The 14,558-nt window shown below is 36.2% G+C and overlaps 1 protein-coding gene across 2 annotated transcripts in view; it reads right to left on the reverse strand.

The window, feature by feature from the left end:
* SLIT2 (slit guidance ligand 2) overlaps nucleotides 1-14,558 on the reverse strand; it is a 339,504-nt gene that overhangs the window by 137,030 nt on the left and 187,916 nt on the right. For both annotated transcript variants that reach the window (XM_084798055.1, XM_084798054.1), the window contains exon 5: nucleotides 8,658-8,729. In XM_084798055.1, coding sequence (XP_084654181.1) covers nucleotides 8,658-8,729 — 72 coding nt within the window. The remainder of the gene's footprint in view (nucleotides 1-8,657; nucleotides 8,730-14,558) is intronic.

Below are 14,558 nucleotides of genomic sequence, written 5' to 3' on the forward strand. Positions count from 1 at the left end.
ATCAGGGAGAACACGTGACATTGTCTTATGCTTTCCTTGTGCGTGATGTGCTTCCTCGACATGTGTAGACTTTGCTATTGAGTTGAAGAAGGAATCCGCTGTAGTTAGGTTTTCTTAGACCTTCGGTCAACCTGGGTTACCATGGGCTTCTGTGTCTTCTCTTTAAAATTTCCACTTTGTAACCTTCACTTTGTGTTTGTTCAACCGTGCAAATCTCCTCTCCAGTCGCTACATCACTGGCCTAATTTGTGGGTTTGTTTTCAAGCGTTGCATGATTTTATGTAAAGAGAATGAAAAGGATTCTCACCCTCATCCTCATCTCACTAAGCACTTTAGAATGCTCTTCTCAGTGGTGGATCTATGTCCACCACCGAAATCTTAAAAGATTTCTTATTTGCCTCCTTTAAAATTTAGCTACAATACTGTATTTTAATATGATTATAAAATGTACTTCACAGTGTTAAATTTAAATGATTATATCTTTATCTGTATCAAACTTGTATTTTTCTGGAACACCTAAGTAATAAAGTTCAATTACTAATTGTCTTTCAAAAGAATTAGAACATGTAAAATGAAGTTAATTGTGAAATACCACAGAGCAATAAAATCCATAACAATGTCTAATCCAAAAGGAAGTAATACTTTCTCTGTGAAGTAAATATGACAATGTCCCAGTTTTGTTCTATTTTTCATTTCAGGAGCTAGAAATGGTATGTTATTTATATTACTCTTATAACATGAGAGACTCTAAAATTGTAAACCATTTAAAATGTATTATCTTGGTCAGATTCAATAAAAGTAAGAGTATTTTTACAATGTAAAGAAACCTTATTTTAAAAAAGTAATCATGGGGGAAGAAAAAATAAGAAATGTTCTTAATGTGCATATAGCATCTTTCTATAAGGGTAAATTTCAATCTATATAAATTTCTAAATATAAAAGTCCTATGCCAACTATTACTTAAGCTGCATTTTATAATCTAAATAATAATGTATAATAATTCAAAGGTAGCACAAGTTGGACTATATCAATAAACATCCTGAATATTAACTTAAGTAACAATTATCACTTCTCTCTGAGTAAGAGCTCACCCTCAGGAACCTATTTCTTAGGCACTAGATGATAATGTAAAAAGTCTATCCTAAGAAACTCAGAATATTGCATTATCTGATATTTAATTCCTTGACAGTCGTTCAGGCAATGCTTTGTCTGTTTCAGTAACAAGTAGCGCCCAATTTCATTAGGATACACTATATTACAAACCTATATGGATTTGCTATTTGGGTGAAGTAGAAGAAAAGATTAGCCTGCAGATTAAAAGAAATACAATTAGAATGATATTTGGGTTCTAGCTTTCCTAGCAAAACTAACCACAGTTGTTTGAAACTAAGACTGATTAAAATAAACATATTTACTGACCACACAACACGGCATATGTTAGAGGTTGATTGTATACAATCTTATTACTCTTCATAGTAACTTGAGAGGGAAAATATTACCGGCAGCCTAATTTCATAGGTGAAATAATAAGACTAAAAAATCCTGAGAACGTCTATGCAGAAAATAGCAAACACTGTGTTTGGCTTTGGTTGGAATTGAGAGTGATGTATTTCCAAAGTGTCCGTGCAGTATCTGTGTTTCTCTGCTTCAAATGGAGTTTTAGATAAATAGATGGCCAGGATTCTATGCAGTAATGTAGAGTTTTAGAAAAGGCAGTGATTTGTTGAGGTAGAGGGACTTAAATGTGTGTAGAGCATCTAAGATGTGGCTCAGCTGTGGAATGTTTGCCTAGTATGCATTAAGCCCTGGGTTCAATTTCCAGTACTATATCATATCAAAGTGTTCATATCTTTTTCGTCCTTCAATAGCATTAGAGTTTTATCATGAAAGAACAGCTCCTTGGGGGAAAAGGTGTGAGTTGAGGAACTACAATGTTAAGGAAGTGTTGTCACGGCCAGGCATATTTGGGTCTTAGCAGAAAGCTACCATGCAGAAACAATTATTCAAAGCAGGAAGTCTTTGCCACAGACTGAACACCAACACTAGTCAGAAAGTCTACAGAGACTAGATATTATAACACTCAATAAGCTTTCTTAGTAAAAACACTACATTCTCTTAGACCATACAGAATTAAGGCCCTACTCTGCTTTGCTCACAATATAGTTTGGCTTTAGTATCTTTTTAAAAAAATGTACCATGAGAGTAAATAAGAGAATTTTTTGAACCTGATCATCTGGACGTGAAATGAAACCTCATGAAAAAATATAGTATCTTTGCTAAGGATATACAATGAAACTATAGCCAGGAGGTCAATTAGCTGACTGTTTTAATAGTTCAGAAGTAACAAAGTGTGCTGACCCACATTGGAGACACTAGAAATCCGAAGGTCTGTTCTGATTCAGTGAGCAACAAGGCAGCCACACTAGGCATATTAGCTTTTGTATTATAAATTGATGCATTGCAATTCAAAATCAATCATATTTTCCTGCATTTTGTTTGCTTTATTCTATTCTGTTTTGGAGGCATTTTTGAAGATACACTGTATACATTACATAGTCACAGAAGAAAATCCATTATTGAAGAAAAGTTGCTTCAAGCACAGAGGAGACAATAGAAAAATACAAAACTGAAAAGAGTTTTTTTTTTTTTTGATGGTTCTTGGTTACCTCATCACAGCTGTTGGGATGGTCACGATTCTGATGCCTTTGGATAGAAAAAGACCCACGTTGCAGGACCATGGACAGTGCCCAAGATTCTGAGACTGAAGCCTGCTCATCCTGTCACTAGATCTCAGGCCTCTTTTTTCCCCCACCAAAATAACCTGTATTTTGTATTTTTCATTCATAGCTTTAGGCATCCTGCTTGTGAGGGCTGACCAACACAAAACTCATTTCTTGTTATCATTTGCATGAAGAACTATCTTTATAGAAAACTTTGAAGATTCTATGACCTATTCATTTCCCTTGAGTTTTAATATAAGCCAAATATTAGGCAGGTCTTGGGAATCCTGTGGAAGAGGGGGAGGAAGAATTATGGGATACAGAAAAACATCACAAGAAAACTCACATAATCAACTAACCTGGGCTCTTATGGGCTCACAAAGACTGATTCAACAACCAGGGAGCCTGCATAAGTCTGACTTTGGCCTTCGGCACATATGTTACAGATGTGTAGCCTAGTATTCTTGTAGGACCCCTATAAATGCAAGCAGGTGTTGCCCCTGACTCTTTTGCCTCCTTTTAGGACCCTTTGTCTCCTTCTTGGTTGTCTAGCACAGCCTTAATAGGAGGGGAGGTGCCTAGTCATATTGCAACTTCATATGCTGTGTTTGTTTGATATCTCTGATAGGTCTGTCAATTTTTAAAGGGAAATGTAGGAGGAGTGGATCTGGAGAGGGTGAGGGTGACGGATGGAGAGGAGATGAAGGAGGAGGGATAACAGCAGTTGAAATGTAATATATGAAAAAAGAACTGAGACAGAGAGAGAGAGAGAGAGAGAGAGAGAGAGAGAGAGAGAGAGAGAGAGAAGGGAAAGAGAGATGGAGACAGATATCATCATAATTAATGAAGAAAGTGTATGTTGTTCAAAGTATTTCTAGCCTCAGGTTTAATAGAAACCACTAGGAAGGAGCTAGTCATGAGCAACTACAGTTGTAACTTGATACCTAAAGAATTTTATTTTTAAGATAAGTTAGAAATGAAACAAACTTGGAAACTGACTAGAGAAGGTATTTTGTAATGAGGACTTATGACAGAGGTAATGAACACTTATTGGGAATTGGGGATTCATACATCTTTCTGTTTTATGGTGACATATTGGTTCTATACTATATGGTAAACTCTTGATCATGAGTCAGCACAAATTATGTAAATTACAATGAAGAAACACACCAGGAAAGAGGTTTAAATTAGATAAAGGTGCAAACTATGAAATATGTTAGGCTCTCTATGTACTTTAGATAAAATGGGTTGCAATTGTGTTTTATGGGTTGAGGTGAATCCATTGAAAAGAGTAAAATGAAATAAACTAAAATGAGACTGAAAAAAGTAAGGTAACAGCAATTCGGTAAACAATAAAATCTCTAAACAATCTATGTGAATTTGCAACAACAAGTCAGTTCTTTTCCCTGTTGGTCAAATTTTCTTGTTGTCAGTAAACAATGCATCAAAACTGGATGATTTCTCCAAAAACGTCATAGTTAATACACATGAAATTATATTAATGTTTCCTTCAGTGCCCATTAAAAACTTCAGTTCATTTTCTCCTAAGGAATGCTGCTTTTTTACCTCCAAGGATGATGTTTTTTCTTAAAAAAAAATTGAGTAAAATTCACAGCTATGGGGAAACTGGGATTGGAATGGTGCAAGCGCAAACAGGAAGAGGACACGGAATAGAAAGAGGACAGGATGAAAATTGCACAGAGTGAATCTTGAAAACGAATAACAGAATGAAGGAAGGCGGAAGCAGGCGTGTGGTCTCCTTTATACACTATCTAAAATGACTCTTATAGGAATTCAACTATCTTCAGTATTTATTCCTAAGTTACTAAAGCGAGTAAAAGTAACTAATATGAAGTTTGTGATATGAAAAATCACAACCAACTTGTTTTATGCCCAAGCTCATGGCTCCACATCTCTTTTCATTTAAGTCCTAGGACAAATAGAACTAGTTTTGTTTTCTCCCTTATAAAATGAAGACAATTAAGACATGTCTGAACTCACAAAACACGTACTACAAAAATAAACTCACAACTCTCAAAAATGAGATGAGACTAAATAGGACTATTCTCTAAGATGGTAAGATTATGTGGAAATATTTAATCAGATGCTTAAGAAAAATAGCATGGGTGCTGTAATGCTGTCTTCCGCGCTTTGATTAAGGAGCAGCAACACTTTGCGAATGCAGCATAAACCTGTTAATTATACAGCAAAGACTGCAAGGACATGTTCTGTAAGCATTGCTTAACTTCTTGAAGACTCATCTGCTGGGAAGGACAGGGTATCAATAGTTTGTGTTTTGTGACTTTAATACTACACACAGAAATCCCATGAATACTGCTGCTGGAAACTGGTAATAGCACAAAATTTTTTTGGTGATATTGTAATACGATATTTTCTTCCTACTCTGTGACTATCTAAAATGTCAAGACAAAGGAAACTGCTATAAGTTTTGGTTGGGGGTTAAAAAAACGAGGTAACAGAACAAAATATTAAACAAAATACTAAATACTAAACAAAATACTAATATCAGTTTAATCTGGGTATGAAAAAAAGAGAGGTAAGCAAAACACAGTTAGTTTCCCATGAGATGCTTAAGACGAATGTTCACCTGTCTGGGATAGTTTAGGTGAGCCTTGCCTGTAGGAAGGGAAACAAAATGTACCAATAAGCAACATTTCCACAGCATAAGTTTTATACTGTCAAGGTGCCAACCTTGAGCATATTTATCCAGGCCTCAAGAGTAAAACAAGTGCCATCAACAGAAATCCTGTTTCAATGGGAACTGCTTTGCATCAGGCCTGAATGGCAAATCTGAACATTTTGCTAGCCTGGGGAGGGTTGGGCGGCAGAGAGTGCTCCAAGAACCAGGGTCTTGACTCTACGCAGGCACATACGCATGATTCTTGAGCTTACTTTTCTCTTTTAAGCTCTCGATAATTGTACAGCTGTGACTGGGACACCATGAAGGACAGGCAACTTAGAGGTGAACACACAGGCATTATAAAGGTGACAAGACACTGTTCCTCTCTGTCCCATTCTGCACTAATATAATCATCAGCGGTATGTGACTGATTCATTGATGCCTGTGTCTAGGAGTTCAATAATAGCATAAATTAAATTTTATAATTAAAACATTTGAAGATACATTGCCTTTTGTTTGAATAAGAAAACCAAACTTTATACCTGGTCCTATGAAAGGAGAACAATTTTTGACAATATAGTTTGAAATATCTTTTAACTATAAAGTCTCTTTTAACATTTAAGCAGATTAATCATTCTTAAACTTTACAAAGTTCCATTTCTGCCCTCTTTTCTTTTGCATTAGTTCAAGGATAGTAATGGGATAGGTGTTTTGGATTTTTTCCTTCTTATTTTAGTGTTACTCTTCACATCTACACTGCCTCGTAAGCCTCCTTTCGTCCACGGAAACATAAATTTCCAAAGCTGACTCTGTGCGGAAGCTGTCAGCCAGCACCTCCCTCATGTGGATCCCCTGTGTCTCATCACTGATTTATTTAATAAAAAACAACCCCATTCCATTTCTTAAACATACACAAAATGACCAAATAAATGAACACATTCTATTTTACACACACACACACACAAACACACACACGCCACACATACACACACACACGCACGCACAAAACAACCACATCCCATTTCACACAAAACAAACTAAAATTCCATTACATTTTGCATTTGTTATTTAGTAGTTCTTTCTCGATTTACTATTTACTGTTCATCAACACACAGTATAAGCAATATCTTAGAGTTCCTCATATATTATTTTATGAAATTTCTCCCATAGTTCTCTGACAACTTATAGTTTTAAGTAGTTCCTCCCTTAATCCCTACAGTCGTGGCCTCTTATTTATAAATCATTGTTTTATTGTTTGCTCATTTAATATTTTAATGCATATTTTCCAATTGAAATTCTATGTTCAATTGACTTATAATATAATTATCATATGCATGTTTAAATAATACTGTCATCATATTCTAATGTTGAAATTTATCTTATATTCTACTAGTCTGTCCTTTTTGTTAGTAAGTCATTTATTCATGGATAACTTTTAGCAATCATTCATCACATGCTTTTATAAAATGAAACATAATACTATAGTTTCCTAGCAATTTTACTTGTTTAAAAACCCTTTCACATACCATTTTCCTCATAATCACAACAAACACAAATAACTATTATTCACTTTATGAAACTAAATACTAAGGAACAAGAGGAGTTGGATGATTGCTTATTTCTAAAAATCCAAAATAAAGCAAAAATGTCAGAAGCTGTAACCCTAACCTCACTGTGCAGTACACATAACAGTTTTTGAATTTAAAAAAACTCATGAATGCATGGGAGAGGGGGAAGGTTAAAATGACCATTTCTCATGGCAGCTGGCTTAATCTCACTTTCCATTTAATCTCTGAATGTATTTTTCAGGTTAAATGAAAAAAATGTTTAAAAATGCCCTGTGATGAGTCAATACTCCTAAATGTAGACTTACACATAGGAAAAGAGCATCAGGTGACTTAAGAGTATCAGACTATTTGAAGCATAGTAAAATACACTTACATTAAGCGCTTAATGATAGTGGTATTGTAATAGTGATATTCTGCAAGAGTGGCCAGTTGTAGGTATTGCAACTTGAGTGGGTACAACTCAGGAATTCTTAAGTAATACCATATCCACACTTAATACACTGAAACAGATTAGCTCGGCCTACGTCAGTGAATCCAGCTTAAGTGTTCTTAAAGTCCTAGCTAGTAAAGATAGAAATAAAGCAGAAGAAATCCTTTTAGTCTAAGTGCACATAAAAAATCACCACAGTCATAATGTTAATGGCTTTGTATATTTATAGTCACAAACCTGTACTTTTCTATCATTACTTGTGTACTCAGAAAACAGATTCAAGATAAGGCAAAATACATTCGTGTTGAGGAGACAGATGTAAAGGCCAAAATGTCTGGCTTTATCAACACTTGTCTTCTTTGACAAGGGACAACATCTGTCTCACTTTCACTACTAAGAAAAATGCTACTGAATTCTTTCATGGAGAATTCTGAATATAAGTTAATTCTTGAAAAATTGCCTACAGTGCTCATGTCTAGCTAAAAAAAAAAGTGGATTATAAGAATTATTCTTGGCAGACAGAGGCTACATCCCTACAATGCATGGTACTGTAATAGCTAAGGAAAGCATCTGAAATAAACTGAAAAGTCGCTTTAAAAGACTAATGTAGCATTTTGAAATTGATAAATATATATATTGACAATATTAGGTTTGTCACTGAAAGCTTATATCTCCCCAGCAGCTTGCAAGCTACAGGCATTCACTTAAACACCTAGCAAGAAACCAGATTAAAGATTTATCTAGGAAAATAAAGAAATGCATTTTTCCTCTTTTTTATTACTAAAGGTGCTTATTCATATAGTCCTTCAAAGATATGGAGGAAAAGATGTTAGGAAAAATACACATAAATGAAAAGGTAAATTTATCATTTTTATACTTTTAAGATCTAAAATCTCCAGAAAGAGTTGCACTTCTGAGCTACCTTTATCTGTAGCTGGAATATATTATCTAGGCTTTCAAAAAGGAGATAAAACAGTTTCTATGCCATACTTTCAGCATACCCTGACAGAAACTACAGAGATCTGGAAGAAAAAGAGAAAAACACATCATAATACCATTTTATTTTTCTGAAAATTGTAAAAACATAATCAAAATATTGAAGAATAAATTGTATAATGACTCGAATTGCCAAAATTCTTTACAAACAGTAAAATATTATGTTATTGTTGAAATATCTTCAAAACAAGAAGAAAATTACATTGGTATTCTATTTTTCTGGTAATTTCAAAAATGTAAATCTGATCCTAAGAAGGATAATTTATAAAGTATTGTCAATTAAGGTGTACATATATACTCACAGATTTTTAATGTCAACTGCCCCACGGAAAGCCTTCCTTGGAATTGCTTGAATTTGATTTTCACTGAGATCACTAAAACAACAAAATAAATGGGAGATAAATTTATAAAATCATATTTTATGCTTCATTTAATCAAACTGATAGATAATAGAAAACCAAAAATTACTCCACAGTTAAAACCTTCTCTCACACAAAAATGGCAAAACCGTTAATTGCAAATAAAATAATTATACAAATAATTTATAATTTTAATGTAAATTAAAGTTTCGATCAAATATTTTAATTCTGTGTTCTATTACAAAAATATGGTATTTTAATTTAATGGTTCACATAATTTTGTAAAACAAAATATTTCATTAAGAAAAGTAGCAGGTTTTCTTTTAAATAGCAGAATGTCAAGAGGAGTTTGAAACTTTAGAATTTAACATTTCCTCCAAATCACTGTTTTAACTGAGTTTCCTGGAGATGCACAATAATATTCAGACCACATAATTAAGCTTCCACTGCAACATAAATAATGTTAAAAATGGAATATAGCAGCATTCACCCAACAATTAAATAAAGTTTCTGCCGGAAATAATAATAGTAGACCTATTTAAAGTCTTCCCTAAGTAATCTTATTGTAACCATAAAGTAACTCCATAAACATGGAGTCTAAATCTGCATCTTAATTTAATTAAGAATTACATTTTAATCAAGGAAAAGAAACATTCTCTGCATTGAAGTGAGGAGTTTTTGGAATTAAAAAGAAAACAGTCATCATAAAATAGTTCATTATTTTTCCTTCCAAGAGTTCAGAGTCAATTCTAAGAGCTTAGAAAGTATTATTATCCTTATCACACAAAGTACAAACACACATGTAAAAGGGAAGACCATCAAAACCAGAAAACTGCCTTCTGGCTTTTATTCACATGAGTCTATAGCAAGAAGCTGAAATATCAAGCAAATTATTAAAACAGCAATGAAGTTACTCAAAATCTAAGACAACCGAAGCTACCGACCACAGATGCACGCACAGCAGAGGACAAACTGAGCCGTTCTCCACTGCCTGGAAGCACACTGAGCTGCTTGGTCCACACTCACTCTCTCACAGCTGCTTGTGAAGAGAGCTCATAATTCACATGCTTGTAGACACACAAGAGAGGAGAGGGAATCATGGCCCGATAGAGAGATTTAGTGTGTGGTCTTGACCTCATTAACGCCGAGTTTTAAACAAATGAGATTTGAGTTTATATCTCAATATGCTTAATGTTTAAATGAAACAAAAAAAAAGTGCTTGCTAAGCAGTTTGCAAGGAAATGTTAGTTACTAAATGACGGAAGACCTTCAGCAAAAGAAGAGGAGGAGGAGGAAGAGGAAGAAAAACTACAAAAATCTTGCCTTTCACTTCAGAGTAAATTTACCCATTTGTGCTTACGCAGGAAGTGCATTCCAAAGCAAGGTAGCTCATTATTGTTTTCAATAATTTCAGTACATCCTTAAAGCAATAAAACTACATTTCCTTAAAAAGTGCTGATTTCCCCCACTTCTCATTATTGATTAGAATTGACTTCTTTTCTTCCTTTAAAATCACATCGAATATATATATATATATATATTCTTACCTCTATGTGATTTTATATATATATATATATATACCACCAGCTGTGGTGGTAGAAACTGTTTAGAGAAGGCCACAGAACAGAGAAACTTCTGAAGAGGGAAAAAAGATGGAATTCAAGCAAATATGAATCTATCCCACTTGCTGAAAATGGTTGTGTTTTACCCTCGCGTCCCTGGCTGTTTTACCTTTTTGAATCTTCCCCCTATTCCACTTCTCAGACAAGGAATGCTTCAGAGAGTATATCGGCAATGATCGTAAAAACATTTACCACACGTCTTGAATTTTCTCTAGGCTCTGCAGCCTTCTAATCTATAATGTGGGCCTCTTCCTTCCCTGGTCGTCTTGCAGGTTTCCTGTACCCTGCTGTCAGACTCTTGGCTGCCCTCAGAACGGGGGGCGGGGGGGGGGGGAGTAAGGCTTTGGGTGGCTCAAATAAACATAACTCAGGCACACTGCAGTTTAGGAGGGCTATCATTCCTGGATTTTATTTTAATTTTATTGATTCCCTATGACAGATTCCTAGAGCATAGAACAGTTTTCTTTGGCTAATAGTCACCAGCCTTTCCTTTTCCGAAGCCTACGAAGGTCTAAGAGGCTCAAAGCTCGATATTTCCTAAGACTGATGGTTGTGTGTAGCTGTACCCCTGGGTACACAGCTCCTGACCATGGAATGGAGTCGAAGCATGCACGAGTGCCCAGCCCACTCTGTCAGGCAGCTTCATCTATAGATTCCATGTCCCTTTGGAGGAATGGGCTCTGTTCACCTGGGAACAAAGAACCTGACATAAGAAATAGTTGATGCTTCAAAAAGAATCTATCACCTCCTGCTCCAATCACCACACCTATCTTATAAAGCAGGCATTATTATTTCAGCATTGCGGGAGAGAATCTACGTTTTGAAAAACGTGGCTATCGGTGTCACGCGATAAGACCAATGATTAAACACACAGGAAATGGAGATAAACACTGAGCCAAGATTCCTGAACTGCTAGCCGTGATTACTAAACCCGATTCAATACCTGCTTCCTGTGTTTATGAACTTAGAGAGGGTTTCCTTAAGTCATCCAAGAAACTGCCTTATGTCATTTGTGCAGTGCTGGGTTAGAGTACCTTTTTAATGATAGTTCCTATTTCCTACATCTAATCAAGCATGGTTTGCAGTCTTGTTTATTCACTCACTATCCATAGTATGTGGAGCTTCAGCTAGGCTGTTAGAGGTTAATAAATTAAGTGGTTGCTTTGTTGTTTCTAGACAATTTAAAATCAAGTAAAGAAGATAAAATAGACGGCTAAGTATGAAAGTGTCGCTGGGGTGCTGGTTGCATGCATGTTGCCATTATTCCACTTAGACGCCAGCTTTTTTACCTCATTACGTCTGTTCTATCCCTCAAAGATCAATGAAGGCACAGCGAGGCATCCTTGACTGTGGACTACTGCTCTGTGAGCTGTGTGGAAGAGGCACGAGTCAGAACTTGGAGTGGGCTGCCATTGGAGGGGTTTGTAGCTATATCACTAGGCAATGGAGTGTAAAGATCTGTTTGAGCAGATAAATGGCTTGATTGGACTTGATTTTTTAGGAAGATTAATCTGGAAATTGAATTTCAGAGCAGGCAGGGATAATGGGAAGAGAAGAAGTGCCAGGCAGTGTCTCCAGGATTCGGCTAGTGTCCAGTACATGAGGTATTTTTTTTAAAGGAGAACATTAGGCAATAAAATCTGAAGTTGGTTCCAACTGGAAAGTATTTGATGTGAGTTAAGGTGACTACCATCTCTGGCAGAATTTCCAATCACTTGCATTTTCTGAACAACAAGGCAACAAAACGATAAACCAAGAAAGACAAATGAGCTATGCTGAGGACAGGGAGTTGAATCAAGTTGTTTGGTCAGTTTGGAGGTTACCAAACTCCTTAGTCATGATGTGATATGTCTTGAAAAAAATTTAAAATACTGAAATTCCTTTTTAAATGTGTATGTGTATTAATGTTTTGTTTTCACAGACATATGTGTACCATGTGCCTTCCTGCTGCCCATAGAGGCCTGAGGAGGGCAATGGGTCCCCAGAAACAGGAATTGCAGGTCGTTGTGAGCTGCTATGTGGGTACCGGGAAGCGAATCTGGGTCCTCTGTAAGAACAGCCAGTGTTCTTAATTGCTGTGCCACCTCTTCAGCTCTGAAAATATTGAAATTCTTGAAAGACAAGCTCATTCATTTTCCTGAAAATGTCTGGGAGCTGTAAAACGCTGCAAAGACTGTTCCCCTTCAGAAGCCAATCTTCATAATTTGGATAATGAGGAGAGAGAAACAGGGTTTTAGTAGGAAGAACTTCTCATGCTTTGCATGAAAACACCTCTAAAAACTACACAAAAGAAGGGGTCCACTAACTCATCAAAAGACCTTGCGTCAGTCATAGACCTAAGGGAGGGGAATAGGGTGAAAGAGGTAGGGAGGGAGGGAGGAAGGGAGGAACGGGAGGATACAAGTGATGGGATAACAATTGAGTTGTAATCTGAGTAAATTAAATAAATAAATTTTTTAAAAGACCTTGGGTTTCTCATTGAAACCCTATTTTCCCACTACCTTTAAGCCTTTCCCAAACATATCAGCTGCCGCCCAAGTATTCCTTTTCCTCCACTATCCTGACTACAGCTAGGACATCAGTGGGTTGCCAGCCATCCCCAATTTTAAATGACTTAGTCCAAACTCTTCTCTCTGTCTTGATTTATCACTACTTTTAAATCACCCCAACTCCATATAAACATTATATCCAAATTTATATCGCTTGCTCCTGCCGTCTTCCTCATCGTAGTTAAGGGGGACAGCCTTCTTCCATGGTCTCAGGCAAGAAACTTCAGGAATCTTACATATCCAGTGCCACTCTTCTTCCAAACCTTCACCCAGCTGAAAGTATTCCCAGAATTTTTTTATCAGCCCTTCTGTTACCTTGATTCTTACTCCTGTCATTGAAGGATATTTTCATTCCTTTATTGACATTCTTAAGAGTGTACGGATATCTAAGTGTGAAAAAAGGATGCACCTTGGGATGAACTAAACAAGTAATGGTCAACACTAACACATACAATGGGTGATTGTTCACGGCTAGCCAACAAAGAATAGGTTTGCTTAATTCTTTCTATAATTACGCCATGATGTGATCTCCTGTTCTCAATTTAGAGAGGTTTACAAAGGTTACACAACTGACCTGTGGTCATGTTGCAGGCATGCAGTAGAGACAGGATGTGTACTTCATTCAGTTGATCCCCAAACTTTGTACGAGGGGCCACTCCACCACATGCCTTAGAAGAGGTGTTTTCAGTAATTATACAGTTATCTAGAATTATTATTCCAGTCCCTTGAACAGTGATTTCAAGATGTTGGCCAAAGATTACTCATAAAAATTTACTATGGCACTTCTCTTAAGAACAAAACAAACAAGCAACAATAACAAGAAAAACCAAGACCCTGATCGCCAACCAACTAGAGTATGAAGAACATGTAGCACAGAGATCCATGAATCGATGCCTCCTTCATAAATGTACCAGATAACTATTATGACCGTGGTGTGCATGTTAGCATCCTTTTAAAACATCTCTAGTAAATGGTGTCCTTAAGGGTCTTGTTAATTTTGGGCTATATATATGGTGTTTCTGCATGTGGATATAGTCATAAAGCATACTTATCAACAGGAAAACTAAAGTGAGCAAAAGCAAAACCACTATGTCATGCCATGTGTGTATACCATACTCTGAACAAAGAAATACAAGATAAGAAAAGCCACTTTGAGGTTATTAATATATACATAACTTTAAATTTATCATCCTTAAGAGTACAGTTAATTGAGGTTTAATACATTATCACAGTTGCACAATATTACTACCACCAGCATGCAAAAATCTATTAAAACTCTGATCCATTTTTATTATCTATATTTATTAGGTGTGTGCGCGGGCGCGCGCGCGCGCGTGCGCATGTGTGTGTGTGTGTGTGTGCATGCGCATGCATTAGGGAAATTGCATGTGAGTACCAGTTTATTTAGATGCTGGACATCCCAGATCCTCCCAGGAGCTGGTCTGTTGTGAGCACCAGGAGCTGAGCTTGAACTCTCTTGAACTCTCTGGAAGAACCATAAGCACTCTTAAGCATTGATTCATCTCTTGAGCTCCAACAGACCACTCTTGAACCATGTTTGCCGTCATGAAAGTCTGAAAACCAGGATATCAACCCTAAATAATGAAACACTCAAAGAATACAAACTTTTTACTCTTGGTCTATAAAATTACATCCGAAACCAAAACTTCTCA

The sequence above is a fragment of the Acomys minous genome (genome assembly GCF_964271855.1).
Source record: "Acomys minous genome assembly, chromosome: 10".
In the NCBI taxonomy this organism is placed as follows: domain Eukaryota; kingdom Metazoa; phylum Chordata; class Mammalia; order Rodentia; family Muridae; genus Acomys; species Acomys minous.